The sequence below is a fragment of the Prunus mume genome, linkage group LG4 (genome assembly GCF_029339155.1).
Source record: "Prunus mume cultivar Tortuosa linkage group LG4, ASM2933915v1, whole genome shotgun sequence".
NCBI lineage: Eukaryota > Viridiplantae > Streptophyta > Magnoliopsida > Rosales > Rosaceae > Prunus > Prunus mume.
Window position 1 is genome coordinate 18,819,249 of NC_142701.1, and position 27,595 is coordinate 18,846,843.

Genomic DNA, 27,595 nt, shown 5'->3' on the forward strand with positions numbered 1-27,595 from the left:
GTTTTTATCATTTATATTTGGATTGTGTTTGTATTTTTGTAAGCCATAAGGCATAATTTTAATTATTTTGGTTTGTAAGCCATAAGGCATGAGTTTTAACCATTTGAGTTTGATAAATTTGTTGATAGATAAATATTGATTTGGTTGATTTGGATATTGAATATGTTGATTAGGATTTGGATATTGAATATGTTGAATATTTGAATTTGTAACTTAAGCATCACTTATTTTGGTGTTGAATATTGAATTGGTTCTTTTTTTAGTTGTATCATTTTGGTACTGAAATGATACCGATACCGTATCGATACCGATTTGGCATGGATACAGACGGTATCAGTTTTGGCAAACTATAATCCTATACCGTACCATACCGATTTAAATTTCCGGTATCGATAGCGGACGGGCTCAATACCATACCATAGCGTGCCGTGCCCACCCCTAGCTTAAAGTGAGGAGGTTATTTGAGGAGGTCAAATCTCACCATCAATAAATGTAAAGAAATCATGGGACTTAAATATTTTAAATGTTTTGACGGTTGGATCGGTCTCCTCAAATAACCTCCTCACTTTAACTCCTCATTGTAGAAGCTCTCCCATAGCCGTAGGGTCATGGGCCTCCTGGCATAGGCTGAACAAAATTGAATTATATCCACAGATGCAAGTGAATCGATATCATGGCAATCGAGGAAGAAAGAAACAAACCTAAAAACATTACAAGAGAAGACCAAAACAAGTATGAAATATCAATGTGGCAGAATCAGACAAGTTGGATCCAAAAGTTGCACAGAATCAGACAAATTTTCTTGGGATTTCCTATTTCAAATATACATCTTTCCAGTAGCTCTTACACCCCATCATCGGTTTCAAAACACATTTCACTGCAGCATACGAAATGGCTGGGGATGACAAATACAGTATCCAAAAATTTCAAAAAACAAAAGTAAATGTGGAAAAGTGCTAACCTACAAATCATCTAAGTGGCAGTCATCATAGAAGGAAGAATCTAGCCAAGTAATTGATACAACTCCACCAAATTCATCATATCCTTGCCTCTCCATAATTCAGAGGTATGTGCATTATTTCCTTCTCTTTCAACTATAAGAAATACTCTTTTGTCTGATCATGCTGTATTCTACCGTCAAGTGTAAAACAACTGAACTTGGCACCGGGAAGCAGTCCACAAGCAGTTTTGAGTTCTTGTCATTTGCACTGTTTTGATCGGAAATTCTCGTTGGACAATAGAGAGCTGATCAAAACTTCTAGCCGTTTTGCTCCAGGGCTAGGCCTGAGGACTGTAGTGTTACCAACAACTGAGCATGGATCAGACCCATTGTCCCTTCTTCCTATGCACCAACCACCAGGAATAAGCATACCTGGACCCTTAAACAACAACTCAGAATCGATTTTGTCAAGCACTGGATCATCTTGGTGAAACTTTCTTGCAAAGGGAGCCTTGCTGTCAATCATCCTTTGCATGTCTCCAAGGTTGAGGTGGTGAGGGTGTTGCTTCGGAGGGTTGTCCCATGTTATGAAATGCAGATCAGTATTCACAGTCGTGTTGCGGAACTCTTGAGCATTACAAATGACGGTGTGGAAGTATCCTTCGGGAGATGATAAAAAGTTTGCATAATACATGAGAACAGTTCGAGGTAGGTTGTCCCATCCCCATATGCAGTAATCAACAAAAGGCTTAGAAAGTGCCATCCACGCAGAACCTATGTGAGAAAGAAGAAATTTGGTTAAAATAAAACTTATGGCAACAGGGCATGGTTCTGAATGTAAACCTACGAATATTTTTCAAGGGAGAAGTTGGAAAGGAGCAACAGGTGGAAAATTGACAGCAAAATTGGCAAATTTCATTACAACACCACATTTTCAAATATTCAACAAAGGTCTAAAAGGAACTATAACAGAGTGGACGGTGAACTTCTTAAAAAATCTGCAGAGTAAAAAAATTAGCTCCCTAGAGGACCTTTAGAATATAATGGTCCCAGAGAGCGGTGAGTCCTCCCCCCCCCCAAACAAAAAATCAGGGACCACTCCTCAAGATATTCATATGTTTTTTTATATGTAGAATATAAGAAAATCCCTAACGTTGTATAAAGATATTAAAATAGTAAGTGAAACAACAAGCATAATATAGGTAAGAGACTCTAATTTTAAAGCAAGCAACATAGAATCAGATTATGTAGCTAAATGCTTTCATGCATCACTGCCAATAAATTGATCATGGTACACGATCCCACATAGTGAGGAAAAATGCATGCTAAGCTATTCTTTTATGCCTAATAGAGAGAACTACGGTCCAAATGCACATACACCTGTTATAATTTTCAACTAAGCAGAACAAGAGAGTACAAAACACACACACACACACACACACACACACAAGTTGTTTCGTTCCATTCCCCAGAAACAGAATTAGGTTTCTAGAGCTGCAAAAGACAGCAGATCAACACAGAGTTGTTACAGAAAGTCTTTCCTAAAATGTAACTGTTCTGGGCTCATCAATGTGATGTTCTATCCACTTCGGGATAAATGAAATTGAAGAGACATTTTTTCATAACTCAGAAGATGTTCTGGGCTCATACTTCTATTCTATACCAATTTTCAAATCTATAGACTACTAAACAAGTTCAAAAAACTGAAAATCCAAACAGAAAAGGACAATGATTTCCATTCCTAACTATACATGTATAAATTTTACATATTTTTGTTATATTTGGGTTTCTATGTGACATATAAGATTCTATCTTTGCTCTGATGTGCTCTAAGTTAGTACTCCTATTTCATTTCTTATCCAATCAAAATAGCAACTTCGGTTTTAATCATGTTTCATGGTCCAGGGGCATGCTAAAAATTTGTACCTGTAAAGAGTTTGAAAGCTGTTGGCACACTCCTTCGCTGTGTAACCCAAAAAACATCAGCTTTTTTTGTCATATACAACCCCGGATCTACAATTATCGGTTTTGCTCTTTGGTACCTATAAACATGCAGCATTACAAATCGACGAGACAGCTTTACTTATTGAAAAAAAAGGGGGAAAAAACAGAAACTGTATAAATATAGACAACAAAGAAAAGGGGGAGTTGTGCATACTCTTTCCACCCAATGTTGCTAGTATGATCGATGAAATTAAGATCGCGCGGTAAGTATGAGAACGTGTGCAGCAGATCTAATTAACCACAATTATCAAAACTCAGTAACCAATTAGTCAATTTTTTTTCCTTTTTTGATAATCAACCAATTAGTCAAATTAGAAACAAAATCAACCAAAGATAGACCAAAATCCCAAAACCAAAGCCCAGTAGACTCACCATCCTGAGTAACAAGTGGGTAATCAGAAGCACTGAGATTGATAAACCAATCCCAATCGCCGCCTTCCTTCAACAAAATAGCGGCAGCGTGAAGCGTGTTGGCCACCATAGTCGGACCCCTGTAAGTGACGAGATTGGCCTTGGTGATCATCTTCACATTGCCGAACTTTACAAAAAGGGGGTGGGTAGAAACGTAATTCTGCAGATCCAGACGCTCCTCGGGCGGTGCCTCGAGGTCCAAGTGAACCACATAGCGGTTGTGAGGGTGGTAAAGGGCTTGAAGGGTCCGCTTGAGCATTTTGCCATCGCCGTTGGAGCCGGAGATGAAGTAAGCGAAGCGCGGAGGAGGCGGGAGATAAGAAACGGGCAGTGGGTGGAGCTTGGATTCGATGAAAACGGAGCTGGAGATGGAAAAGGAGCGGTAGAAGGGAAGCAGAGGCGTGCCGTCAGGTGAAGTGAGCGTGGTGAGGAAGAGAAGGAAGAGAGAGACGATGGAGCCTATGGCCAAAGGGAAGATCCATTTGAGCTCCATGGACTGGTGGTGCCTCAGATGCGTGTAATAGCTCTTTAGCTTCTTCATGTTTCAGCTCCTGAAAACCCAAAATTCCAAATCTCTCTCTCTCTCTCTCTCTGTGACCCCCCCAACTTCCAAAAAGCTTAATTGAGCTGTTTTCAGAGAGAGAGGAGGTTGAAGTTGAAGATGGAGCTTGTTAACATGTGTTTTGCTTGTTGGGAAGGAAAGTGAGGGAAAATGATGATTTTTGGTGGGCAGGAGGGAGTTGATTAAATGAGTGATTAGTGACTAGTGAATTGTATCGTGTTGCTGTTACTGATTTAATCTGCGGTTTGAGATTTTGAGTAACTGAGTTGGGTTAGGGGCTAAGTGAGGGTTATAAAGGCGAGTTTAGAGGGGCTTTGTTTAGTGGCTTTGCACGTACAGAAGAAGGGTCTTACTAAGGGACAAACGAAACCAAAGTCTACAAAACTTGCAAAACGCCTAATTTCGCCAACTCGCTGTGACAATAGGGCTAAGTCGCCTAAGCCAATTATTACAAAATAGAGGATTTATCTATATATGCGTTTTCTTCAAGATCTTTCACATCTACCGGCAATTTAGGAAAGAAATCAAAGCTACCGTACAAGATTTAGACCTTGTTTGTTAACATTTTTAAGACTTGCTTTCTGTTTTATATGAAAAATTATGCGAATGATTTGTATTCAGGTTGACGATATAAGATTAGTTGTCAAATGTCGTTTTCTCATTTTCGGACTTCAGTTTAAGCTGAAAAGAGAAAACAAACTTGAAACAAAATGAGATTCCATGTTTCGTTTTTTCTTGTTGGGATTAATTGTGGAGTTTTTATTTTTTTAAATTAATTTCTTATTACTACATAATTTGGATTCAATAATGGAAAACGCAAAAATCAAGGTAGATCCTGAGAATAATTTTTGAAGGTTGACCCTTTTATAACAAACAATTGGGGTCTTTTGCAACAAGTTTAGGGTCAACCAAGACAATAACGTCAAATTTAAACATTCGTCCAGTTAGGTAATCTTTTCGCTTGCATCCAAGTTGTGTTTTTAAGTAACAAATATGCTCTCGGAACTAAGTTTATTGCATCACGTCATTGTGGATCCCTTTTTTTTATGTCAACTATGAGTTCGAAACTTGGAATCATAATGCCCACGTCAATGAATAAACAATTTTGAAGTATATAAAAAATAAAAATACATAACATAACATGGCACATATGCGAAGAGTTCCCAATCTGAATTACATAAAAATTCATGTCATAAAAATAATTAGTGACCTAACTTTCGCAATGGTCTGCAGGAGAAAAGTTCTAAAAAGAGTAAGAAGTGAGTTTGGACACTATTTATTTTAATGTCAAAAGAACTAACAAAGCAAGTTCATGTGCAAGATAGTCAAATTTTCTTTTTTAGGTCGAAGCAAACAACTTTCTTCTTCGTCGTCGTCCTCCTCCTTTCCTCCTTTCCTCCTTTCCTCCTCTTTGACAATATGTGGACGTAGACTGAGTAACCACAAAGAAAAGTGAAAAAGACCCTTTCAGCAAATTATAATCATGAAAAGCTTGGAGGAGCGTTTAGCATGCTGATTGCGAATTTGCAATGGCACGTCTTGAGTAACCCACATGATTAGTATTTAGTATTCACATTTCATGTGGACCCAAACTTGGGATGGGTGGGACCCCTCTCCAGCCTCAGCTACCAACCATACCTAGAAATTAATCTCATCCAATTTTCTCAACAATACCAAATGACTTAAAAAAAATACGCGAGTTAGCTCAGTTGGCCAGGGCATCCTTTATATCCAAGTTTGAATCTTCCTTATGTAGATTAGATTAATTTTGAATAATTTAGAGTATAGCTTGTATAAGAAAATAGAGAGTTTAGGGTGAACTAGCTGCAGCATTTGTTGGAAAGTAGGCCATCGTCCACCATGAAGGGGCAGGCATAACTCTTAAAATCTAAGACTTGTTGGTTCATTAATTATATCATCTAGGGTGGGAGTGACATGGACACAAGAGGGATAAGGCAGATAAGATGATGACCATGCACCAACTTGAGGTTGGGCCTCCTAGAGATTCAGGCTTTAATATTCAGCAATGAAATAGCATGTTGCAGACATGAAATTCTAATACAGATAAGATTCTTGGTCTTGCACAATAAAGAAAGAAAATAAATATAAGTTTTATTAGGATGTATTGTCAGCAAATGATACGAAAAGATAAAGGATGTTTGTCAATGCGTTTTGGTATAATGCACGTTTGAACATGTATATATGCTGCAAAACCTTAAATATGGAGCAAGGTATATCTCTTGTAACTCTTGTAAGTTCACATGCTATAGAAGAATAAGTTCAAAAGCTTTACCTATGTCTACCGGCAAAAAGGGAAAGCAAGGGCAGAAAATCAGTAGAAGGAAATAATTGAAATCATAGGTTTTTTTTTTTTTTCCTCAGTAGGATCATGATTTAACAACCTGAAATTATCAGCACAACATGTGACGAGACTGAAAACACAACCTGTAACCAGGAGACTTTAACTTGCTTAGATAGAAACATGCCTTTAATTGAGCAACAAAAACCAATCCGCAATTCTTTAGCTTTTCCACAGAAGTGATTCTGAAAAGGATTCTCCAAAGTCTTCTCAGCTTGCTCGCAACAATCATCCTTGATTAGTTCAACTCAAACAAGATATTATCTATACAGGAATATACTAACAACAAAAAAATCCATTAATTTTTGGGTAAGACAGATCTCAAATGAAATAGCAACTTAGCAAGTGAAGCTAAGGATTACCTGACCACTTCCCATCTGATTTCCTCTTATGTATCAGCAGCACCAAAAGTCTAAATTGATTGTATAGGGGCCAGGCTCCAATCAAAAGGGGTTAAAAATAGTGTAGAGCCCCATCTTTAGTTGCTTCCCTGATTAAATTAGAGCACTTTAGCAAATCTACAATTTAAGAAAAGAAAAGGACTGGCCTAACAGCTATCAGAGTTCTCAGATCCTTCACATAGAAATTGGAGGAAACAGGGTTACATTAATTTCTGCATGTATATATAGATAGAACATACATCCGAGTCCAAAATGTGGATACTATCATACTGGTAATTTAACTTTGTTGCAGCGAATGCACTGGTCACTAAGTACAATATCTACAGAATAACGAGCAGAACTACGCATTTACAGTTATAGGGGAAAAGTTATAAAACACAGGCTGTGGACTTCGAAAGAGGTTCATGATTTCAAAATTCCTCTTTCATTCATCTTGTTCATGATCCGGGATGCATCATTAAGTCTGTTTGATCTTTCATAGATGCTGGCAACAACAAGATGCAACTCCTTCTTATTGATGTTAGGATCACACATCAGCCTCTTAAACAGTGTCTCTACCATCTTAAAATCCTTTCTTGCACCATAGAGACTAAGCATCTGGAAGTGAACTTCATCAGAGAAAACACACCCTTCTTCCTGCATCTCTCTATATAAAGCATCTGCCTTCTCGAATTCCCGTAACTTTCCAAAAGCATTGAGAACTAGATCAATCACATTCGAAGCAGGAAAGTATCCTGCCACTCTCATCTTCTCAAACACCTCAACGCAATTTGCGTACTTGCGGTTTCTTGAGAAAAGATCAATCATGCAACCAAAGACAGATATATCCTTCACCTCCCCAGCATCAAAAGCCTGGCGGAAAACCCATGTAGCCTCTTCTATGCGACCAGCTCCTGCAAGAATGGTGATTGCAGTCTCCCTAGGGATATTGTCTGGGCGCTTGAGCTCATGAAGTAAACGCTTAGCATGAGCAACCAAACCTACTCTCTCATACGCCACAATCATTGTCTGATAAAGAACCTGATCAATCTCAACCCCGGAGCTCCTCAGCTTTTGAAACAGCATTGCTGCCCTATCCAGTTTCCCAGCCTTACCCCATATAGATATAATCGTTGAGTATGTCATTGCATTTGGCTGAATCCCTCTGTTCTGCATTTCTTGCACAAGATTTGTAGCTTTTTCATGCTCAAGGGACTTCCCGTAAATCTTAATCATCGTATTGTACGTGACAACGTTCTGCTCAATATCCATTCTCTGCATCAATCGAAAAAGATGGATGGCTTCCCCAAAAAGCTCAGCATCGCCATAAACCCTCAAAAGAGTATTGTAACTAACAACATTGGGTTCAAGTCCCATCTTCCTCATGCTCCAAAACAACCTATCAGCTTCCTTAGCCATATCGAGCTGCCCGTAAACATCAATCATAATATTGCAGGTGGTGAGATCAAGGGGACATTTAACCTCATTCATCTCAGAGAACACAGACAATGCCTCAACAAACTTTTGGTTCTCAATATACATACTTAGAAGCGTCGAATAACTAACAGTATCCGGCAAAACACCCACTGCCCTCATCTCTTTGAGCAGAAGTCGAGCCTCTCTGAACAACTTAGCCTTCCCAAACACATTAATCATCGAGTTGTAAGCCACAAGGTCCGGCATAATACCCAGCCTCTTCAACCTCGAAAAAATCGATATCGCCTTAGAATAATCACACAACTTACGCGATAGCTCAATCAAGTTGCTATACAAAACAAGATCGCCTGAGACGTGGTCCTGTTCCATCTTTTGGAGCCAAGAAAGCGCAGAATCAAACATACCTGCCTTCCCAAAAGACGTAATAAGAGTTGAATAAGTGTACCTATCGGGTGCAAGCGCTCTTTGGCGCATTTCCTCAAACAGGCCGTGTGCAATCTCCCACTGCTTGGCGCGAAGCACATTGCGTATCACAACATTGTAAGCGAACACAGAAGGGGTGTACAGAGCTTCCTCGTTGATCCAATCGAGAATAGCGAGCGAGCGTTGCCAATCAGGCTCGCGCGAGAGCAGCGAAACCATGAACCTTATTGAGAGCTGCCTCCCTTTGTAGGTTGACATTAGAGAATACAGCTCTTGCTCGTTTTGGGTCTGACCGATTGATGACAAGAGCTCGTCCATGTCAATGCTGTGGTCCAAATGGGAGGGTCCTTGCTGATTTCTGGGGTGGCGTTTCTGGGTAAGTTGGTGGGAGGGTGAAGAGGACGGCGTCGTTTTGAGTTGCGGCGTTCTCCTCCAGACATGTTTGGTTGTTGAAGAAGCTGAGAATGCAATGGGCGGGAACCGGGCACTGGGTTTTGCTTCGCGCCCCTTGAAGGTGAAGGGTATGGAGGTGTAATTATGGGTTTTGTTGTGGGGCAGTAATGGAAGAGAGAAGGAAGAAGATGTGCCGACTTGCATGGTTGAACAAGATTTGATTACATGTAAACGAAGACCGTTTATCTGTGGATTTTTTTTTTCCTGGAACCAAAAAAAAGAGGCTGTGTTTGGCTTCTTTCTTTCTTCTGCTAATTACAGACCGAGGCGACAGTGACAACAAGGAACGTAATAATAGTTGAATTTTCCCTCACGGCAAACACGACTTAAGACTAGAAATTTGCAAAATTGAACGATTTAGTAGGGTAGAATCGACTTTATATATTCTTCAAATTTGCAAATTTTCACATCTTATGTGAAAAGTATTTGCCGAACTTCATTCAAAATCAAAATCTTGCAAGGAGTTTGTAACTCAAGTTAAGTAGTTAAAGATAATTACTCTTACACGGGAGATCTTGTGTTCAAAACCCTTTTCTTTAATATCACTTGTATTAGGGAAAAAAAAAAGGACCTACAATAGTCCGTTCGGACATCAATCAATCATTATTTTGGTTATGGGCTTCCTGTGATATTGGATAACAATGATATAAAGTGGAAAAGCCACAAGGATAATTCCTAGCTTCCAAATTATTATTATTATTATTATTATACAAATTTATAAATAAACTCAATTTTGGACATGTATTTATAAAAAAACTCAAGCATTATTTAAACATAAAAACACTCCCAAAATCAACAATTGTATATTTTTGGATGTGTTTATAAATGAGTTTTGAGTGTGTGTAATAATGGGTTTTGAGTGTGTTTATAAAGTGTTTTGGGTGTTGGGTTTTTTTATAATTTTAGCCCATATTTTGGGTGTTTTAGTGAAACTCCCTTATTATTATTGGTACAAAATTTTCGATATTACAAGTATTTTTGGCAAAAATGCGAACATAATTACAAAAAGACTTATTATTACAAAACGTCTCTAAAGTTTACGAAACTATCAGATTGCATCCTTAATATTTTTTTTGGTCATTCGTGGTCCTCAAGGTTAGTATGCATGATCACAAATGGTTCTTGTTGTTCGGTTCCGTCAAAAAACTCCGTTAGTTTGCTGACGTGACATATATGTATATCACAAAACATCCTTGAGGTTCACACATCTATCACAAATGGTCCTTACGAAATTTTTAAAATTTTTAAATTTAAAATTCATAACATTTTTGTCTTCTTTTAAAAATGTTATGAATTATAATTATTTTAAAATATATATTAAATTTTAAATACATGTGACATTATATTATTGTATTTGTGAGCTCCATATATATGCCACATCAACAAACTAATGAAGTTTTTAAAAAATAATTTAAAATTCATAAAATTTAAAAATGAAAAAAACAAAAGGTTTAGGATTCATAAATGGTCCTTAAGATTAAAATCCTTCTATAAATAGTTTTTTCATTTATAAATAATTTTAAAAAGAAAACCAAAACTTTATGAATTTTAAATTAAAAAATAAAAAAAATTTGTAGGGACCAGTTGTGATAAGTGTGTAAACCTCATGGATGTTTTGTGATATATATGTATACCACGTCAGCAAACTAACAGAGTTTTTGAGAACTTAACGGAGGGACCATTTGTGATTGCACTTACTAATCTTGAGGACCATAACTGACACAAAAAAACATTAAGGATGCAATTTGATAGTTCCGTAAACCTTAGGGACGTTTTGTGATAATAAGCCTTACAAAAAATAAATATCAATATATCCAAGCAGGCAAGTGAAAATGAAAACCAAGGAAAGATTACAAGAAAAAGCCAAAAAATGTAGAGAAGAAGATGAGCAGCTCCAGTACAAATGGATTGTTCAACTGCCTTCTTGTGCATGAAGCGGAAGGAGTGGGAGAAGGAACAGATTTTGGAAGGGAAGAGGATGTAACGATCTCTTTGGAGCAAGTGTAGTTGCAGCGACTAGGCCTAACAACTCTATACAAACCGGAATTGGCCAGGATAAAGATGTCCTTTCTGTTATCCTGTCCAAAGGAGAATATGAACCCCAGTGCAGGGAGAGAACTTCCTGCCTCAGCACTGCACTGGATAGGAGAGTCCAGAGCACAACTCACCGGAATTTTAGTGCTCGTGAAGTTTCCGCTGTCTTCAGGAGTTTCTATGCCTGTCCATATACCGCCAGCAAACAAATCTGCATAAAGATATCTGCAAACATAATTTGCAGACTGTTTAAGTTAAAGATAATTCTATGAAGTCTTTTTGGTTATCGAAATCGGAAATGGTTGGCTTACTTTCCATGCATGCATGGATCTGTTGTGGATCGGTAAAAGTAACCGCCTGTGATGGAAGCAGATCCTTCAGCCTTGTTCACATCAGAGTGGTTGTATCCCATTACAGGGAAAATTGGGTTAATGGAGGTGGCAGATGTATTTCCTCCTGGAGATTGGGGATTGTATGGAGAAGGACCCTCATAGATACGCCATCCATAGTTTCCACCCTTGGTGATTATATCAACCTCTTCATATTGATCCTATAAAACCATTATTTTAAGCACTGATGATACTAAGAAAAAAAACGACAAAGGATAAATGTTGAGAAGTTTGCAAGAAGAAGAAAAAGAATGTGCAGAAAAACATGCACGTATTGAAGAAAAAAGAGCTCTCTACATAGTGAAGGTAAATGAACTAATGAAAGCTTAATGCTTGGTTGAGGGACAAAATGTGAGAATCATATGGTTTGCAGCGCCCCCTGCATGGATAGAGAACAGAATGCAACCATATGACCAGAACTCTTCTCAAATCTGACCAAGCTATTGTATTTTTGGCTGCAATTTTGTAAGACATCCTTCATCTGAGGTATATAATGACATGCTTTAATGCATATATGGTTTTCTCAAAATAGTCCAAAATGGATTAGCACCTACTCAAAAGAACATATAAAACATCGGAAAATTAGTCTCAGTTGCTGTCCCTAACCTGACCAACATCTGCACAAAGGAAGTAGGAAGGCCTTTCGAGATCAAAACTACATCGCCAAGGATTTCTAAATCCCAAAGCCCAAATTTCAGGCTGCAATTCCTTATCTTCAGAAAATGGATTATCTCCAGGAACAGAGTAATTTCCCCACAGGCCAAGGTCGGTAATTGTCATTGCACCTGCAAACAAGTATTTGCATACATGAGAAAGAAAAAAAAAACACACACACACACAGAGAGAATATGGTGTCCTGAAGCCTTGTAAGTTTAAGTCATTACTCACTTGGCAAGTTATCTATGTCAAGCCTCATAATCTTTCCAAGCAAGGATTTCTTGTTTTGTGAAAAATTGTATGGGTCGCCTATGCTCCCACCATCTCCCATCATGAAGTACAGAAACCCATCTTTAGGTCCAAACAAAATTTGACCTGCATGATGGGAAGTATATGGAAGGCCTATAGTGAAAATTCTTCTGACTTCCAGTGGTTTTACACTAGTAACCTGAAATACAGACCAAAACAGTATCAATTACGATCATTGCTGACAATTACAAGAAAAAACTACTTAAAATTATGCAGAAATTTACCGAGGAAGGTTGCGACGTGGTACCATTTGCAGTGAACTCTGCTATGATACTGTGATACTGGCATGGCTGGGCACCATTATCAGAACCCAGCTTTGAAGGATCACATCCCACATCTGAGTTACATGAACATCTACCCGAACATTCTGGCCACTTAACCTTGTCACAGTTGAATGAAGCAAAGAAACGGCCATTTTGCACATAGTTAGGATGAAATGCTAATCCCATCATTCCAAACTCAGTATCAGCATACACTTCATCAGTTAAATCAAGAAATGGATTTGATTTATCAATCACCAACATTTCTCCTGATCCCTCCTCAGGAACAGTTGCCATCCATACTTTACCCGGTTGGTCAGATAAGAAGACACGATTTGATCCATCAGGATGAGCTACCATGTTAAGATAAGATCCATTTCCAATTTTTTCAAGGCACATACCACTTGGGGGAGTTGGAATTTCAGAATTGTTTAGCAACACAGGTCCGCCGTCAAAACAGAACAACTCACTTTCTGAGGATCCACCAAATGTGTTACAGAAATCATTTTTTGACTGCCATATATCACTCAGCTTGGAAGTAGAATTAGATGGTGTTCCACCTCTAACTTGCATTGAAAATGGAGAATTTAATAGAGACACATTTTGGCATTCATCCCAGACCTTGGAACAAAAGTCAACTCCACCATGTTCGTACTGTCTTGAGTTTGGTGAAACGGTTGAGTTGCAGAGAATGGGAACTTTACGACGTACTGATTCAATCCTATATAGCTCTGCAGAAAACTGATCACATCTCTGCAAAGCATGTGGGATTCAAATACACATGAACTGGTGCCCAATGGTTCCATAACACTTAACAGCAGTAGCTAGTAATAACAAGTAAAAAGATGCTGATAATACTAAATGAAAATTATATCTTTAACGAAGTTATACGATTCTCTTACCGAGCAAAGTATCGATTTCACAAGAGAAGCACAACCAACATCAGAAACATCCATTGTTTTAAATAGATTCTGTAATTGCATATCCTCAGTAGAATTACAGCAAACACTACCATTGTATTGACAGAAAGTAAGTGGGGCCTTTGGGGTGAAGGGTGACCCTATTTCAACAAAGCAGACAAAGAAACTAATTAGTGACTTACAAAGAAATGAAACTTTGAACCAAACTAATGAAACGGATTAGTGCGTTATAGGAATGCAAAATTCTGTCTTTTTTGGCACAACCAAACAAAGCATTAAGCCATTAACAAAAGAAAAGGAAAACCAGATAAAAGATGTTAATAAAGAAACACTTACTCATATTAGTACACAAGGGATGCGAAGAAGAAAAATCAGTGAGCAGCAGCAGCAGCAGGTTACAGAACACGAAGACAGCAATAGTACTAAAAATTCCACTCATCTTTCAAAACAAAACCCACCTCTCTATCTTTCCAATAGAGAATTGAATGATCCAGTTACTGTACCATCAACCAATGGCCCAAATATGAACAAAACAAATAAACAACAAAATGCAACATTCTCCACAGAATCAACTACCCAGTTGGTTTTCTCTCTCTAAATTTTCATAGTTCCAAATATATGTTAAACAAAGAAGGTATTCCTTACCCCACTTCAAATAATAAGTACAATTATTCCATAATAGCTTTGGTGCAAATCAACCCTGGGTTGTTGTCTTTATCCCCAGAAACAGTTGACGTTTTCCTTTTTTGAAAATCCATGGATATGAAAGACCAGGGAAATCAATAAAAATACAAACTTTATATAATAAACAATAGAAATGCAGCAACTTCTGGCTGGTTCATCATGGTTGACTTTACTCGACAATATCGGGCGTACAAGAATAGAACGCGGCAAGTTGACAATTTGAACTCAACGACCAAATGATATATGCCTTAAAAGTTAAGGAAAAAAAAAACAAACCAAACCACAAGTGGGGTTCTGTTTTGTCAAATTAAAGAACCAGCGAAGACAATACAAAGAAGCCGAAAAACAAAATCTTTTTCTATCTGATTCCATTTGATTACGTTAATAAGAAAATGAAGAAAACCCAGCAATTTCCGTACTCCCCAGACAAGTTGGGAAGGGGAGAGAGTTGATACTTGATATCAGTCATTCCTTGGCTTGTTCTTGAGAAATCCTTGCTTCACTTTTCTCTCGGGTGTCTTGACATTTTGTTTGGAAATGCGACTCAATCTGTGTAGAAGGGGGAATTGAAGCATGAATGGCTTTGTTAAATTGGTGAGTCACAGCTTGGAGCTCATACAAAAGGTGCTACCCTTGTGCCTACACGGGCTCAGCCACCGTAGGAGGAAACATAAAAATATTTTTATATTTAAATCGTATGGCCAGGCGGCTATAATTTCTAGATATATTTTAATATTTAAAGAGTATAGCCGTGACGTTTTAAATATATTCGAATATTTACATAGTATAGCCGCACGGCTATAATATGGCCACACTTCTTTTTAATATTTAAATTGTATAGCCGTTCGGCTATACTGTTTAGATATATTTTAATATTTAAATAGTATCCGAGCGGCTATACGGTTTAAATGTATAATAGTACTGTACCACTGCATATATTCGAATAATATTTAAATGGTATAGCCGTCCGGCCTATACCGTATATAAGTTTTAAATAGTATAGCCGCGGCTATAAACATTAAATATATTCAAATACAAATTAGCTTCCAAGAAACCCAAAAATCAATCAAAAATTGAAAATTAAATAAGAAGTGGAAAACCCATGCTTTCCCTGGATTTAGGTTTTGCTTCGATTCCTACAGACTGACTTTCCCTCTCTGCGTGGATCAAGCTAAAGCTAGAGTTTTATCTGATCAGCGACGCCATCCACGGAACGTCACTGTAAGTTCCTTGTTTTTTCAAAAACTTTTGACTTTTCATTTTCTGAAATCTTCACAGTTCAATGTATTTATTGATTATTATTTCAAAATCAAGACACACTCATAGATATGCTTTGCTTTTAGACTATTCCGTTTGGTTTCCGAGAAATTGGAATAGAAAGTGAAGTATGAAGCGGGTTTTGTGTGTTGCTTTGGTCTCTAAAGATGGAGGTGTTTTGTCATTTAAATTAAAATATCAGTAAATTAAGATGCAACTGTGGTGGACTTTGTATTTCCTTCCTGTTTACATGTATTTTGTATCTCTCTGAATTTTGATGTGAAACTAATCATGGTAGCAAGTGCTTTGTATTTGGAATAATATTTGTTTTACTTGTGAAACGTTTTCAGCTTTTTATAGGTTGAAGCGATTACAGTAAGTAGCACCTATCAAAAGCATTGTTCGACTCTCTGTTGCACTTGCACATGATGAATTGAGTAGGATGATGAGTTGGGTTGTCAAATGAGTTTAAGGCTTTTGATAATGTTTTTGAGCCTAATTAAACTGGGATTGGGCAGTTTGATGCTTATGTGAATGTAGATCAAACAAGTAATCATGGAGGATGGATCATGATGGTGACATTGATATTTTTTTTTCTCCAATTGGAACAACAAGAATCCAACTGCTTTATTGCTGCTCCAGTTGGAATTTTGACTATAGCCAATGGAGGAGAAATATCAATCTAAGTTGGATGAAAGCAATAGCCAGGTCAAAGAAAAATCCAAAGGCATGTCACAAAGTTCCTATAGCTCCTTATACTCAGGTTTTAGAATCGGTATCTCGTGGAGAGAACTTGAATTGCTGTGTATGCTTAAAGTCCATGAGCCCTTCTCAAATTCTTGGGCTTATGACAGCTTCAGACAGTTTTAGTCACCGATGCAGCAACTCACCTAAGCTGCTCTTCTAGTGCGCACAAGGATTGCAAGTGTGTATCCAAGCATGTGATGCACCAATGGGCTGTCTGTTGGAATGAGATAACATATCAACCTGATGAAACTTCTGTCTGCAGCTATTACATGGGTCTTTTCTTGGTGGAATCCCCAATATGGTGCTGCTTGTGGTGTCAAAGACTGGTACATGTGGATTGCCACAGTAGCATGTCCAATGAAACATGTCATATTTGTGATTTAGGTTCATTCAGAACCCTCTTCATGTAAAGGAATTGAGCCAGACTTCCGCTGGTGGATTTTTGAGCTCCATTACTCAGGGGCCCAATGAATAGCATCTTCAGTACGTGCAACTATTAGGAGTCAGAGCAACAAGTCCAAGCATGGAAATGAAACCTCTGTTGACAAGGGAAATAGTGGTAGTAATGTCCACAGAAAGCGCAGCTGATACTCATCAAGCTGTTAATGGTTCTCTTGAAATTGAGGAAAACCGTAATGGTACTGTAAATGTGGTGGATTTGCAGCACCAAGATGGTGATGTAGATAGGAAATTGGATTCTAAGCCTAGTTTCAAAAGGAGCTCGTCAAGAAATAAGAATGATGAAACAAAAATCCTATTGATTTGTCACCAGATGCAAGGCCCTTGTTAGTTTTTACTTTTTATCAACAAGAAGAGTGGGGCTTAGCGTGTGCATTCACTGGGGCAACGATTGAATATTCTTCTCAATCCTGTTCAGGTTTGATTTCTCTACCATTTTGATCAGTTGGAAAAATATATTTGCCTTCATTTGTTTAGCCAAGTGAGATCTTTTAGTAAGGTTTAAGGTTTAAATTTATGTGGCATAGAAGTATAAATAAAGCGTATAGCCGGGCGGCTGTACTCTTGAACCATATTTTAATAGTAAAAGCGTATAGCCGCGCGGCTATACTCTTGGATTATATTTTAATATTTAACGCGTATAGCCGGACGGCGGTACTATTTTAATATAAACGAGTATGGACGGCCGGCTGTACTCTTGAATTATATTGTATAGCCGCGCGGCTATATACTCGGATTATATTTTAATATTTAACGTGTATAGCCGCACGGCGGTACTATTTTATTATAAACGAGTATAGCCGGCCGGCTATACGCTTTAATTTTATTTTATTCAAAGAGTATAACCGAACGGCTATACCATTTAATTATATTTTAATATTTAAGGAATATAGCCGAGCGGCTGTACACTTTAATTATATTTTAATATTTCAAGAGTATAGCCGCCCGGCTATGCGTTTTAAATGTATTTGAACATTTATTTTTTTATTTTTTATTCTATTTTTATTCGAATATACCTATTTTATTTTTATTTGTTAAAAACAAAATTAGTCTTTTTAGTTTAATATTTGTAATTAAGAAATATCTCATCCTTATTTAATTACTAATTATATTTCAATTATTATTTATTTAGTGAATAATTAGTATTTAATTTTTTTAATTAATTTCACAAATTACTCAGTATATAGTAATGAATTATATTAAATTATTATGATGATTTTTTTTATAAAAAAATTCTTTCAAATTAGTTTGTTTAGTTTAATATTTATAATTAAGTAATATATTATCCTTATATAATTACTTTGATTAGTAATTAGTTTTAAGGTATTATTTCTTTAGTCAGTAATTAGTATTGAAATATTTTAATTAATTTCAGTCTCTATGAATAACATACTGTTAATGTTAATTGGATTTCTTCTGTAGGAAAAAACGGCGACAACAAAAAATTTGTCTGGACTCGAAGGCTGGCACAAGGGCAGTCAATTAAGATACAGCTCTTTGCTGCATTCCCTGTTCGGGTTGATGGGGAGCCTTGTACATTGGCTATATCCCATCATGGCCAGGTCTCTCTCTCTCTCTCTCTCTTCCAATGACAATCAGTTTATAGATAAACCTTTCTCTACTTTGTCATATTGTCTCATGTGGTTGTGGTGTGCAGGCCTTCATGTTGAAAGATGGGCTGTGGAGCCACTTGGTCATGCAGCTGCCATTATCACAGTGTTTTGCATGTTCTTGAGAATGCCGAGACCAACCATGTAATAAGTGATGTGCAGAAGCGAGCTCTTCTTCAAGAAATGGCTCTGAGGCTGACTTAGAAGTTTCCACTTGCTGCTTAGATTAGGAATCAAAGTATTGATTGTATCTTCCTTTTCTTTCTTTCAGAAATATTGTATACCACCATATATATCACCACATGAATCTTTCTTTTTTGTGGTTTTAATAGGATGCTTCGAGTTGAAGCATGGTTGTAACTTGTAAATGAACCTTGTTCAACATCAATGGCTTCGTTAAGTTAGTGAGTCACAGCTCGGAGCTCATACGAGTCACATAAGGCGCTACTGTTGTGCCTGCCTGGGCTCAACCTCCATAGAAGGAAATATATATATATATATATATCCTAAAAATATTCTAATTTTCAAATAGTATAGCCGAACGGCTATACTTTTAAATTACATTAGAATATTTAAAAATTATCGCCGGCCGGCTATACTTTTTGAATATATTTTAATATTTAAATTAGTATAGCCTCGCGGCTATACTATCGGTTTAAATATATTTTAACATTTAAATAGTATAGCCGTGCGGCTATACGTTTTAAATGTATTTTAATATTTCAAGAATATAGCCGTCCGGCTATATCTTTAAATATTTACAGAGTATAGCCTCACGGCTACGCTTTAATTATATTGACTACAAATTAGCCGTGCTTTCCTGGATTTGGGTTTCGCTTCGGTTCCTACACTCTGAACTTTCCTTCTCTGCATGGATCAAGCTAAGGCTAGGGTTTTCTCTGATCGGCGCGATCCATCTCCACGGAACTTCACTGTAAGTTCCCTTGTTTTTTTTTTTAACTTTTCATTTTCTGAAATCTTCATGGTTCAATGTATTTATTGATTATTATTTCAAAATCCAGACACACTCATAGATTAGGGTGATATAGTGGCGGTGTTCTCCTGCCTAGCGTCCAGGCCCCCGCCTAGTGCCTAGGAGCCCGCCTAGGCCGATTTTTCGAACACTGCTGATGGCTTGATACAGTTGAATAATATGTGCCCGATTTTTAGTGGGAAGGAAGAAACTACATAGGACCAAAAGTAAAGAAAAAAACCTTACTGGAACCTCAAATTTACTAGGATAAACTTTGAAATGGCCATTGTGAGGCAATCGTGTCCTCAACACTGAAGTTATTGAATTGGATACTACATATATGCATTACAGAGCTTCAGCAGGTGGAAGGCTAATTACCTCCTCTGAAAGTTTATTTTTTCTGTAGCACATGCAAAAACAAGTGCAAAAACTAGTGGATATGCAAGAAGAACAATTGCTACAACTCCTAGATCATCATAGTTGTACCCATAAATACTTCCCAAGAAGGCACTGATTGTCCTTTTCTCTCCATGCACTACTATTTCCTTCTCTACATCTCCATACTGTGAAGTGAGAGCACCTTTTAAGGACCAGGCAAGAGGGCAAATCCAGTAGCCCCAAACCCACCATACAGGAATTTTCTGCAATAGGGAGGAAAGTTTCAAAATGAATTGCATGGAAACTTTCTCAGGGTTTCCATATACTAGTATATGCAAACTCCTTTCATGTTGAACAAGTAAAGAGAGAGTTAGCTTACTGGTCCAGGTATGAGGAAACCCGAGAACAAATTGAACATAGTGTAGCAGAAACTTGCCAATACTGAAGCCACTTGGTAAGTTGGGGTCAGAGAAACAAGCAACATACCGAAGTAATTGAAGTAGAGCAATGTAGAAAACGTAGCATAGAAATACCAAAATACTTTGTAGAGTGACCATTGGAAATCTATGGCTGGATACGTAATTGTCGAAAACAAAGCTGCTTGTATCAATATATATGGAATTTCTATGATCACCTGCAACATATGGAAGAGTTTTGTTAAACCCTTTATAGTTTTGAATCTCATATCAAACTTTGGAGTTGCTAAAATATTATGCTCTAGGAATGAATTTGGAATGTACCTGTGAAAACGAATATGACCACGACGAGTACATTCCAGCAAATCTTTCTCGGTATACAACATTGCGCTCAGTAGCTATGAATGGTAAAACAGAGGAACAGTTGCCAATTCCCATGCATTGAAGTAAAACAAACATTGATCCTAGAATGTTGAAAAATTCCTGTTCGCCATCTCTTCAGAACAAAGGAAAAACTGTGTTTTAGATGGCAGATATATTAACCTCTATTTTACAATGTGACAACAACATTTTTTTTCATTACTGCTAGTTTCGTTGATGGTCTTCTAGTCATTCATTGATGTAAGAAATTAAATGATATTATCTCTGTTAAATGGACTTACATTTTCTGTCCTTTCTGCCAAAGAAGTGCTCCAAATAACAAAGAACATGCAGCAGTAAATATCAATCTCCCCAGGTTATATCTCGGACTTCTCCAGTAGGAGAGATGCCGCTTCCATAGGCATGCTTTGAATTGCTCCCATCCATTTTGTGGAAAGCGAGTAGAAAAATGTAATTCCTTTGAGCCTTGTTCTGGAAAGCTGAGTTCTCTAACTAGTTCGTTGTTCTTCCTGAATAGAACAAGAAACATTGGGTTTGAGCATTAGTTAATCCAGAGACATGAGCAAGAAGTGTGCTAAAAGTGAGCATTGATGTTTAAGCCGCTGGACTGCCAAACAACCATTGTGCTTAATTTGGAGTCTTGGAAATCTATTAATGCAAATTTTAGCATGTTAACAATGCCTAAAAGCTCATATGTTGCATATGCTAATGCAGTAAACTCACTGGCATAGATGTGATGCTCTATAGATATTAGCAAAATCTATGGCAAGTTGAGCTTCTGCAGAAAGACCGGTGACCTCTAACATCCATGTTGCTGGGTTGTAATTCTCTTTAATTTTCAGAACCCCGGGAATACCCTGTTGACAGAATTGACCTGTGGAACTAGATTATGAAAATAAAGGAAAAGAGTGTTAAGAGTTATTAAGTAACTTACCTCAAAGTATTCAATAAGCTTACTTGAATTTTGGCCTAGCTCTCCGTAGTATATTATTTGTCCTCCTCTTTTCATCAAAATAAGCTGTACAAAGTGTCAGCTGATATATTATTTGCCCTGTTTAGCAAAAAATTCATTAGAATTACATTAGTCAATTACCTCATCGAATGCTTCAAATATGTCAATACTTGGCTGGTGAATTGTGCATACGACAGTCCTCCTTGTACTGACAATATTTTTCACAGCTCTCATTACTATAGCAGCTGCTCTGGCATCTAAACCGGAGGTCGGTTCGTCCATGAATATTATGGATGGATTTGAAACAAGCTCTACTGCTATTGTCAGCCTTTTGCGTTGCTCTGCAGATATACCACTATCACCAGGTATGCCAACTAATTCGTCTTTGATTTCATCAAGCTCTATCATTTGAAGAACTTCTTTCACAAATTGCTGATAAATAGATAGAACAATTCAAAACATCAGGAAATCTTTATAAGTAGAATAATTTTTTATCTTTATAAAAGTCTTCAAGGCATTCCTTGAAAGTTTTATTGTTGTTTCCCCTATATGTTCTCGCTACAAACAATATACAGACATGTGTATATGTATGTATGTATATTTTTTCTGAGAGATGTATAGAGATAAATTTATGAAAATATGTTCAGTTTATGGAAGCTATGTTGTTACTCCATGCTAACTTCTTGGTTCTAAGTTACAAATAGACAAACTCAAAGTATCTTTATGTCTAAGAAAACTAGCTGCAGGTCCAATTCTTAGATTTGAAGCATTATGTTTGACATACTACATGCCTTGTAAGTTTAAAGGGAATCTTACAGATCTTGTATGCCTATCAATCTGCGCTGGCAAGCGTAACCAAGCCGAGTATGCTACAGATTCTCCTACTGTAATCTGTGGAGAATGTATGTCACTTTGTTCACAATACCCAGATATTCTGGCATATGTTTCTTGTACTTTTGGGTACCCTCCAATTCTAATGTCTCCTTCAACACTTCCACCCGTTTTTCTTCCAGAAAGGACATCCATCAGTGTTGTTTTTCCAGCTCCACTAACTCCCATCAAAGCTGTAAGAATTCCAGGTCTAAATGCACCAGTTATGTCTTGAAGAAGCTGTAGTCGTTGTGGAGGAAAACCTTGCTCTCTCATTTTCTGGGGGATATAAGGGTGAAATCTGAATCTGATCAGTTTGATTCAAATACAACTCTCTTGTAGAATCAGGAACTTATAAATAATGTACTCACCTTGGGTGCATCAACAAAGTATTGCACATTCTGAAATGATATACTTATGGGCTCAAAGGGTAAGACCATGCCTGCAGAGGTAAGAAACCACTGTGTAAAATTTGTGATATATAGCTTGCTTTCTGATGCACAAACATTATTTGTAATTTAGCAAATTTATTTTTTAATGATGTCAAGTACAAAAGGATAGTAAGAAGCATCTCACCTATACTTGTAGCTTCTGCAGCAGTTATGCGAGTATCTACACAAGTTAATTCTTTTTCTTGGCAGGAATTATCTAAATTTTCTTTTTCCTTAAGATGAGAGAACTTTTCATGAGAAATGATAGTTCGAGAACTTCCAGGAGCTGCGAAATGTCAAATTTCAGTAAAATCTTCAAAGGTGAGAATTAAATTTGTATACATAATTAAATATCTCATACGTTTCCTAACAGTTTCTTTGGTAGAGAGAAATACATTTTAAATAACTGAGTGCACAGGTGAACCCAATGTTGAAAACCATCCAAAATCCAAGTAAAGCTCCTATTGATATCCAATAAAAGCTGTCTCTGAAATTGAGACCACGGTTTTCCAGAACTTGCAGGCCTATAGTGACATTTGAAGATAAAACCTGCAAGGAACAACAACCAGTGAATATTAACTCTCAACACAAATTAAGCTACCTTGATATGATTTCCTCCTTTACCTTTTGCCACCTTGGAGCATGAAATTCATTTACTGAAGCACTTATTTCTCCATATGTTAGTGGAGAAAGCCAAAAGCCCCACTCCAACCAAGCTGGCAAGGAAGCTGCATTTGGGAAATGCTTATTAGATTGAGTAACTTTCAAATTTCTACTGAATTCACCAGTGACATTCCTTACATTTTGGAATTACGAAGCCACCAAATAGAAACATTACTACTAAGGAGAAAAGACCAATGGTTGCTGCTACAGAGGGAGTTCGAACCAAGGATGCGATCAGACGAAACAATGATATTGATACTTGATGCACAAGGAATAGAATAATTATTTGCTTGAAGAACCTGACATTCGATGAAAACAAATGAATTTAGAAAGCCACAAACTTAATTATGTTTGAAAAAAAAAAAAAAAAAGAGTGAGCAATTTAGCCTCAAAGAATTGATGTACCTTTCAGGCTCAGGACTGTAACCAATGACATAATAAGTAAGAGATGTCCAAAGAAAAGCATCTAGCAAAGAAAATGGAATCTTTAGAAGGGCAGCTGGAATGGAATAAGCCCATGCAGGATAAAAGTAGAAATCTCTTTGCTTGTAGAAGACTGCTAGTCTGGAAACAGTCATTGATAACTCTGCAATCCCATTGCTCATCAGTCTAATGAGAGCGTAGAACAAAGAAGCCATGTAGCACTTTGCATGGACATCGTCAATATTCATCCATGTACGTGAAAAAACCGTCATTGTTACTAGCGCAACGACGACAAGCTGCAAAATGAAATAATCCAAGTGTTTAAATGTTTGATTATTTAAGTAGTTGTTTGGTAATTAACCTATTGTCACAACTATCCGTTACCTGTGCTGACTTGAACACATGAACAAACGAGTTGCGCTTCATAAGAAGCCATTCTCTAGCAGTGCATGCTTTTAATAGTTCCCATTTTCTTAATGAGTAGATGTTGAATGATAAAGCATCTTTGTGGCACTCAGATTTGTCGAAAGGCTTGCGAAGTTCCTCATCTAGCTTCTTTCCGACATGAAAATCCTTGAACATATTTACAAACTTGTCAACTGTAACATAACTGTAGGGTTGGTCTTCATGGTACCAGTACTTTGCCTGATCCTTTCGAGAAACCACCTCTTGCAGGAAGTCAGAAATGCCTTTTCTCGGTGGGCTGCGAAAACCACACTGCTCAAAGAACTCTGCAGCATTATTGCAAGGCCCATGATATACAACTTTTCCTTCTGCCATCAAGATAATGTCATCAAAGAGATCGAAGGTCTCCGGCGTTGGCTGAAGAAGTGATACCAAAATGGTGGAGTCTGTTACGTGTGTCAGTTGCTGCAAACAAGTAACAATCTGAAAGGTAGTGGAACTATCTAAGCCTGTTGATATCTCATCCATGAAGAAAGCTCTTGCTGGACCAATCATCATTTCCCCTAAGGGAGGAAAAGATCAAGAAACTCTAGTATATGATGAGAGAATAAACTTTAAATGTAACTATGTTATATAAACAGAATTTATCAGTAATTTGCAAAACCTGTTGTCAGTCTTTTCTTCTGACCACCCGAAATTCCCCTTTGCATTGCGTCGCCTACGATTGTATCAGCACAAATGTCTAGCCCAAGAATCTAACAAAAGAAAAACAAATTGTATCAAACTTCCTGTTAATTAGAGAAGGGGTAGGACTTGGTCCTATGAGAATTACCTTCATTATATAGTCAGTCTGGAGAGAGTTTTTCAACCCTTCAATTGAAATGGCCTGTTAGTGAAGTTGTCATCAGTGATTGCCAACAAGAAATGGACAAACAGCTACTTTGGAAACTTCTATTCTGAAAAATTCATACCTTCATATAAGTGTCAATGTCTGGTTCTGGGACAATTCCTGATTGCTTCTCCCTTCTGCTGACTTCTTTCATTATATCTTCAATGGAGAAAAAAAGCTTCTATATAAGATGAATTGAAACTAGTTTTAAAGATTATGATTTTTGGCCATAATAAAATGCACAAACTGGCCTACCTGCTCTGTTTCCAATACCCTGGCAACGTGCTGAGAAGTCGAGTGCTTCCCTCACAGTCAGCTCAGAAATGTGCAAGTCATATTGACTTATATAAGCTGATGTCTTCTGAGGAACAAACTCATTGAACTTGTAACCATTGTAGGTAATTTCTCCTCGGACCTAGAAATTTATGGATACATTTATCAGACCTTTAGAGCTAGTCAGCTCATTGTTCTGTTTCTAAGTCAGAAATGTACATCTGATTGATTGTTTTTTTTTTTTTTTTGCTGTTGCTAAATTTCCCCGTATGTAAGTTAAGCTAGCTTATGCATAATATGTTCATGTTTTCTTTTGTATAGGTTTAGTAAATGATTAGAGAACCTTGAGAGAGTGGTTAAGTTTCCCAGCAAGTGCCTGTAAGAAAGTGGTTTTCCCACAGCCTGGAGGGCCAAGCAATAGAGTCATCCTGCATGAAATACCACTCCATAAATCTCTTACTTCTTCTTGTCAAGAAAAATAGAAGAAAAAGGATTTATATTATTATTAACCTTGATGGCTTGATGATGCCACTGACGCCTTTGAGAATCTCTAATTTGTATGCTTGAGGCTTGCAACCAATTATCTGTGTAACAATTGGCATCACCTTCAGTTCTCTTTGGGATTGGAATTTTTAAATACTTAGAAAGAAAAAGTAGAACCATGACTCGTCCTAAGTTAGATTCGAACTTGAGACCTCTTACCTCTTAAAATATGATTTATTTACACACGTTCACACATTGCAATTATGATTATTTGTTTACATGGGACAGACTCAGTAACCATGTTACTTACTATTAAAATTAGCAAAACCCAAAGTTTATTTGGACTGTGGATGAAGATTAACTTCACTTAACCCTTACTTAAGAGATGGGGCTGATTATTGAAAAGATTTAAAATAAATCCTAAAACCACGGTCCATGGCAAAGTCTTTTTTCGCAACTTCTAGTCATGCACATCATGATAATATAAAATGAATAATACTAGTCTTACCACATTTTTTATACCACAATTTTATACCACATGATGTGGCCGTTGATGTGTACATACCACATCATGTAAAATACTAGTTTCTGTTTTTCTAATTTTATTTATTAAAATACACTTCATTCATTTAATTGATATGTCATATGATATGGACATACCACATTATATGGTATAGAAATGTGGGATAATAATGTGGTAAGTGTAGCATTACTCATATAAAAGAAGTTAATTCCAAGAAAAATCATTCTTCCTTAATTGTGCGATTTTTTATTCCTTAATTTAGCGATCTTATGTATTTGTTTGCTCCTAATATAAAACAAGATTCATCCACATGTTAAGCATTGCCAATTGCCAGGTTAGCTTAGCAATATGTACATGAACATATATATTTTATATAATAATAATAAAATAAGAAAAGACTTACACAGAGTATGCTTTTGAGGGCGGTCCATAGCGTTGGGAGGGGTTTTCCTTGAACCACTTCGCATTCTGCCTCTACAACCAAATTTTGGTATCCAACTTCCACGGTCGGTAATTGCAATCCCACCCTAAAAATAAAATGCGAAGGTTAGTCGGATATTTGAAAAAGGATTTTTAAATGCAATGATTATGGTGATGGTGATGGTGGTGATGTTATTTATTTATTTATTTTTATTATATGAAAATACGATATTCGAACTTGTAATATTTTTCAAGAAAAAAGAGAGAGCATAGAACACTTCTAAACTAATAACTAGTTGGTATAATAACGATGAGTCGAGAAGTAATCCTATTTCATAATTTCATAAAAGAAAATTTTCTCATAGATATTCATATCACTGAGCAAGTGCAATTACCTGTCTATTCTTTGTTTGAGTTTCTGCAACAGACGGTGGTTATCTCCCTCAATATCCTTGACAAGTTTCTCCATGAAGACGTGGCGTTCGAGGGCTCCTAGCTTTGTAACATCAACCACCCTCTTAGTAATAGTACCTCCTCCATTGTTATCTTGCTCATCAGTAAGTCGTTCAAATGCGGGCAACCGTTGGATTGCAGCCCACTGCAACTCAGTTTCGTCGTCGTTGTTGTCGTTGATGGATCTGACGTCTGAAGTTCTCCTGAAACTCGATGCATGTTGATGAAAAGAGGTCCTCACGCTTCTTCCTATCTCTGCTGCCAAATCCATGATTTCAAATGCAAAAGATTACAAGTACACAGCTTCTTCCTTCACCTCTCGGCCTCTAATGTTATTCCTAGAGTAATTAAGTACGCACAAGGTTGA

At 37.2% G+C, this 27,595-nt stretch overlaps 5 protein-coding genes, 1 long non-coding RNA gene and 2 pseudogenes across 8 annotated transcripts; 2 read left to right on the forward strand and 6 right to left on the reverse strand.

The window, feature by feature from the left end:
• Positions 1-778: 778 nt before the first annotated feature.
• On the reverse strand, positions 779-4,180 carry LOC103329957 (beta-glucuronosyltransferase GlcAT14B). Its single transcript, XM_008232488.3, has 4 exons — positions 3,317-4,180; positions 3,099-3,174; positions 2,867-2,982; positions 779-1,714 (listed from the first exon to the last, which is right to left on the reverse strand). Exons 1-4 carry the CDS (start codon positions 3,894-3,896, stop codon positions 1,200-1,202), a joined length of 1,287 nt encoding a protein of 428 aa, XP_008230710.2. The 5' UTR covers positions 3,897-4,180; the 3' UTR covers positions 779-1,199.
• Positions 4,181-6,877: 2,697 nt separating this feature from the next.
• On the reverse strand, positions 6,878-9,213 carry LOC103329958 (Tetratricopeptide repeat (TPR)-like superfamily protein). The gene has a single exon (XM_008232489.2). The coding sequence runs from the start codon at positions 9,111-9,113 to the stop codon at positions 7,080-7,082; it is 2,034 nt and encodes a 677-aa protein (XP_008230711.1). The 5' UTR covers positions 9,114-9,213; the 3' UTR covers positions 6,878-7,079.
• A 1,484-nt stretch (positions 9,214-10,697) lies between these two features.
• Positions 10,698-14,887, reverse strand: LOC103330203 (HIPL1 protein). Its single transcript, XM_016793691.2, has 7 exons — positions 13,875-14,887; positions 13,521-13,678; positions 12,583-13,371; positions 12,281-12,497; positions 11,999-12,177; positions 11,315-11,553; positions 10,698-11,228 (listed from the first exon to the last, which is right to left on the reverse strand). The coding sequence occupies exons 1-7, from the start codon at positions 13,975-13,977 to the stop codon at positions 10,820-10,822; spliced, it is 2,094 nt and encodes a 697-aa protein (XP_016649177.2). The 5' UTR covers positions 13,978-14,887; the 3' UTR covers positions 10,698-10,819.
• Positions 14,888-15,304: 417 nt separating this feature from the next.
• On the forward strand, positions 15,305-17,334 carry LOC103330205 (diacylglycerol kinase 1 pseudogene; annotated as a pseudogene). Its single transcript, XR_016126202.1, has 2 exons — positions 15,305-15,443; positions 15,830-17,334. The product of XR_016126202.1 is annotated as a diacylglycerol kinase 1 pseudogene (transcript).
• A 1,765-nt stretch (positions 17,335-19,099) lies between these two features.
• LOC148918072 (uncharacterized) lies at positions 19,100-22,905 on the forward strand. 2 transcript variants are annotated; one of them, XR_016126343.1, is made up of 3 exons: positions 19,100-19,229; positions 21,623-21,760; positions 22,214-22,905. It is a non-coding gene; the product is annotated as an uncharacterized LOC148918072 (long non-coding RNA). The 2 variants fall into 2 exon arrangements; XR_016126342.1 differs by having other exon boundaries at positions 21,623-22,905.
• LOC103330207 (pleiotropic drug resistance protein 3-like) lies at positions 19,643-22,544 on the reverse strand. The gene is made up of 8 exons (XM_016793580.2): positions 22,212-22,544; positions 21,537-21,827; positions 21,378-21,461; positions 21,167-21,300; positions 20,725-20,952; positions 20,387-20,558; positions 20,026-20,280; positions 19,643-19,909 (listed from the first exon to the last, which is right to left on the reverse strand). The coding sequence occupies exons 1-8, from the start codon at positions 22,539-22,541 to the stop codon at positions 19,643-19,645; spliced, it is 1,761 nt and encodes a 586-aa protein (XP_016649066.2). The 5' UTR covers positions 22,542-22,544.
• A 571-nt stretch (positions 22,906-23,476) lies between the features above and the next one.
• Positions 23,477-24,624, reverse strand: LOC148918073 (ABC transporter G family member 33-like; annotated as a pseudogene).
• A 210-nt stretch (positions 24,625-24,834) lies between these two features.
• LOC148918074 (pleiotropic drug resistance protein 3-like) lies at positions 24,835-27,499 on the reverse strand. Its single transcript, XM_089050487.1, has 6 exons — positions 27,171-27,499; positions 25,693-25,777; positions 25,332-25,491; positions 25,159-25,235; positions 25,020-25,073; positions 24,835-24,942 (listed from the first exon to the last, which is right to left on the reverse strand). Exons 1-6 carry the CDS (start codon positions 27,497-27,499, stop codon positions 24,835-24,837), a joined length of 813 nt encoding a protein of 270 aa, XP_088906613.1.
• Between the last annotated feature and the right edge of the window lie 96 nt (positions 27,500-27,595).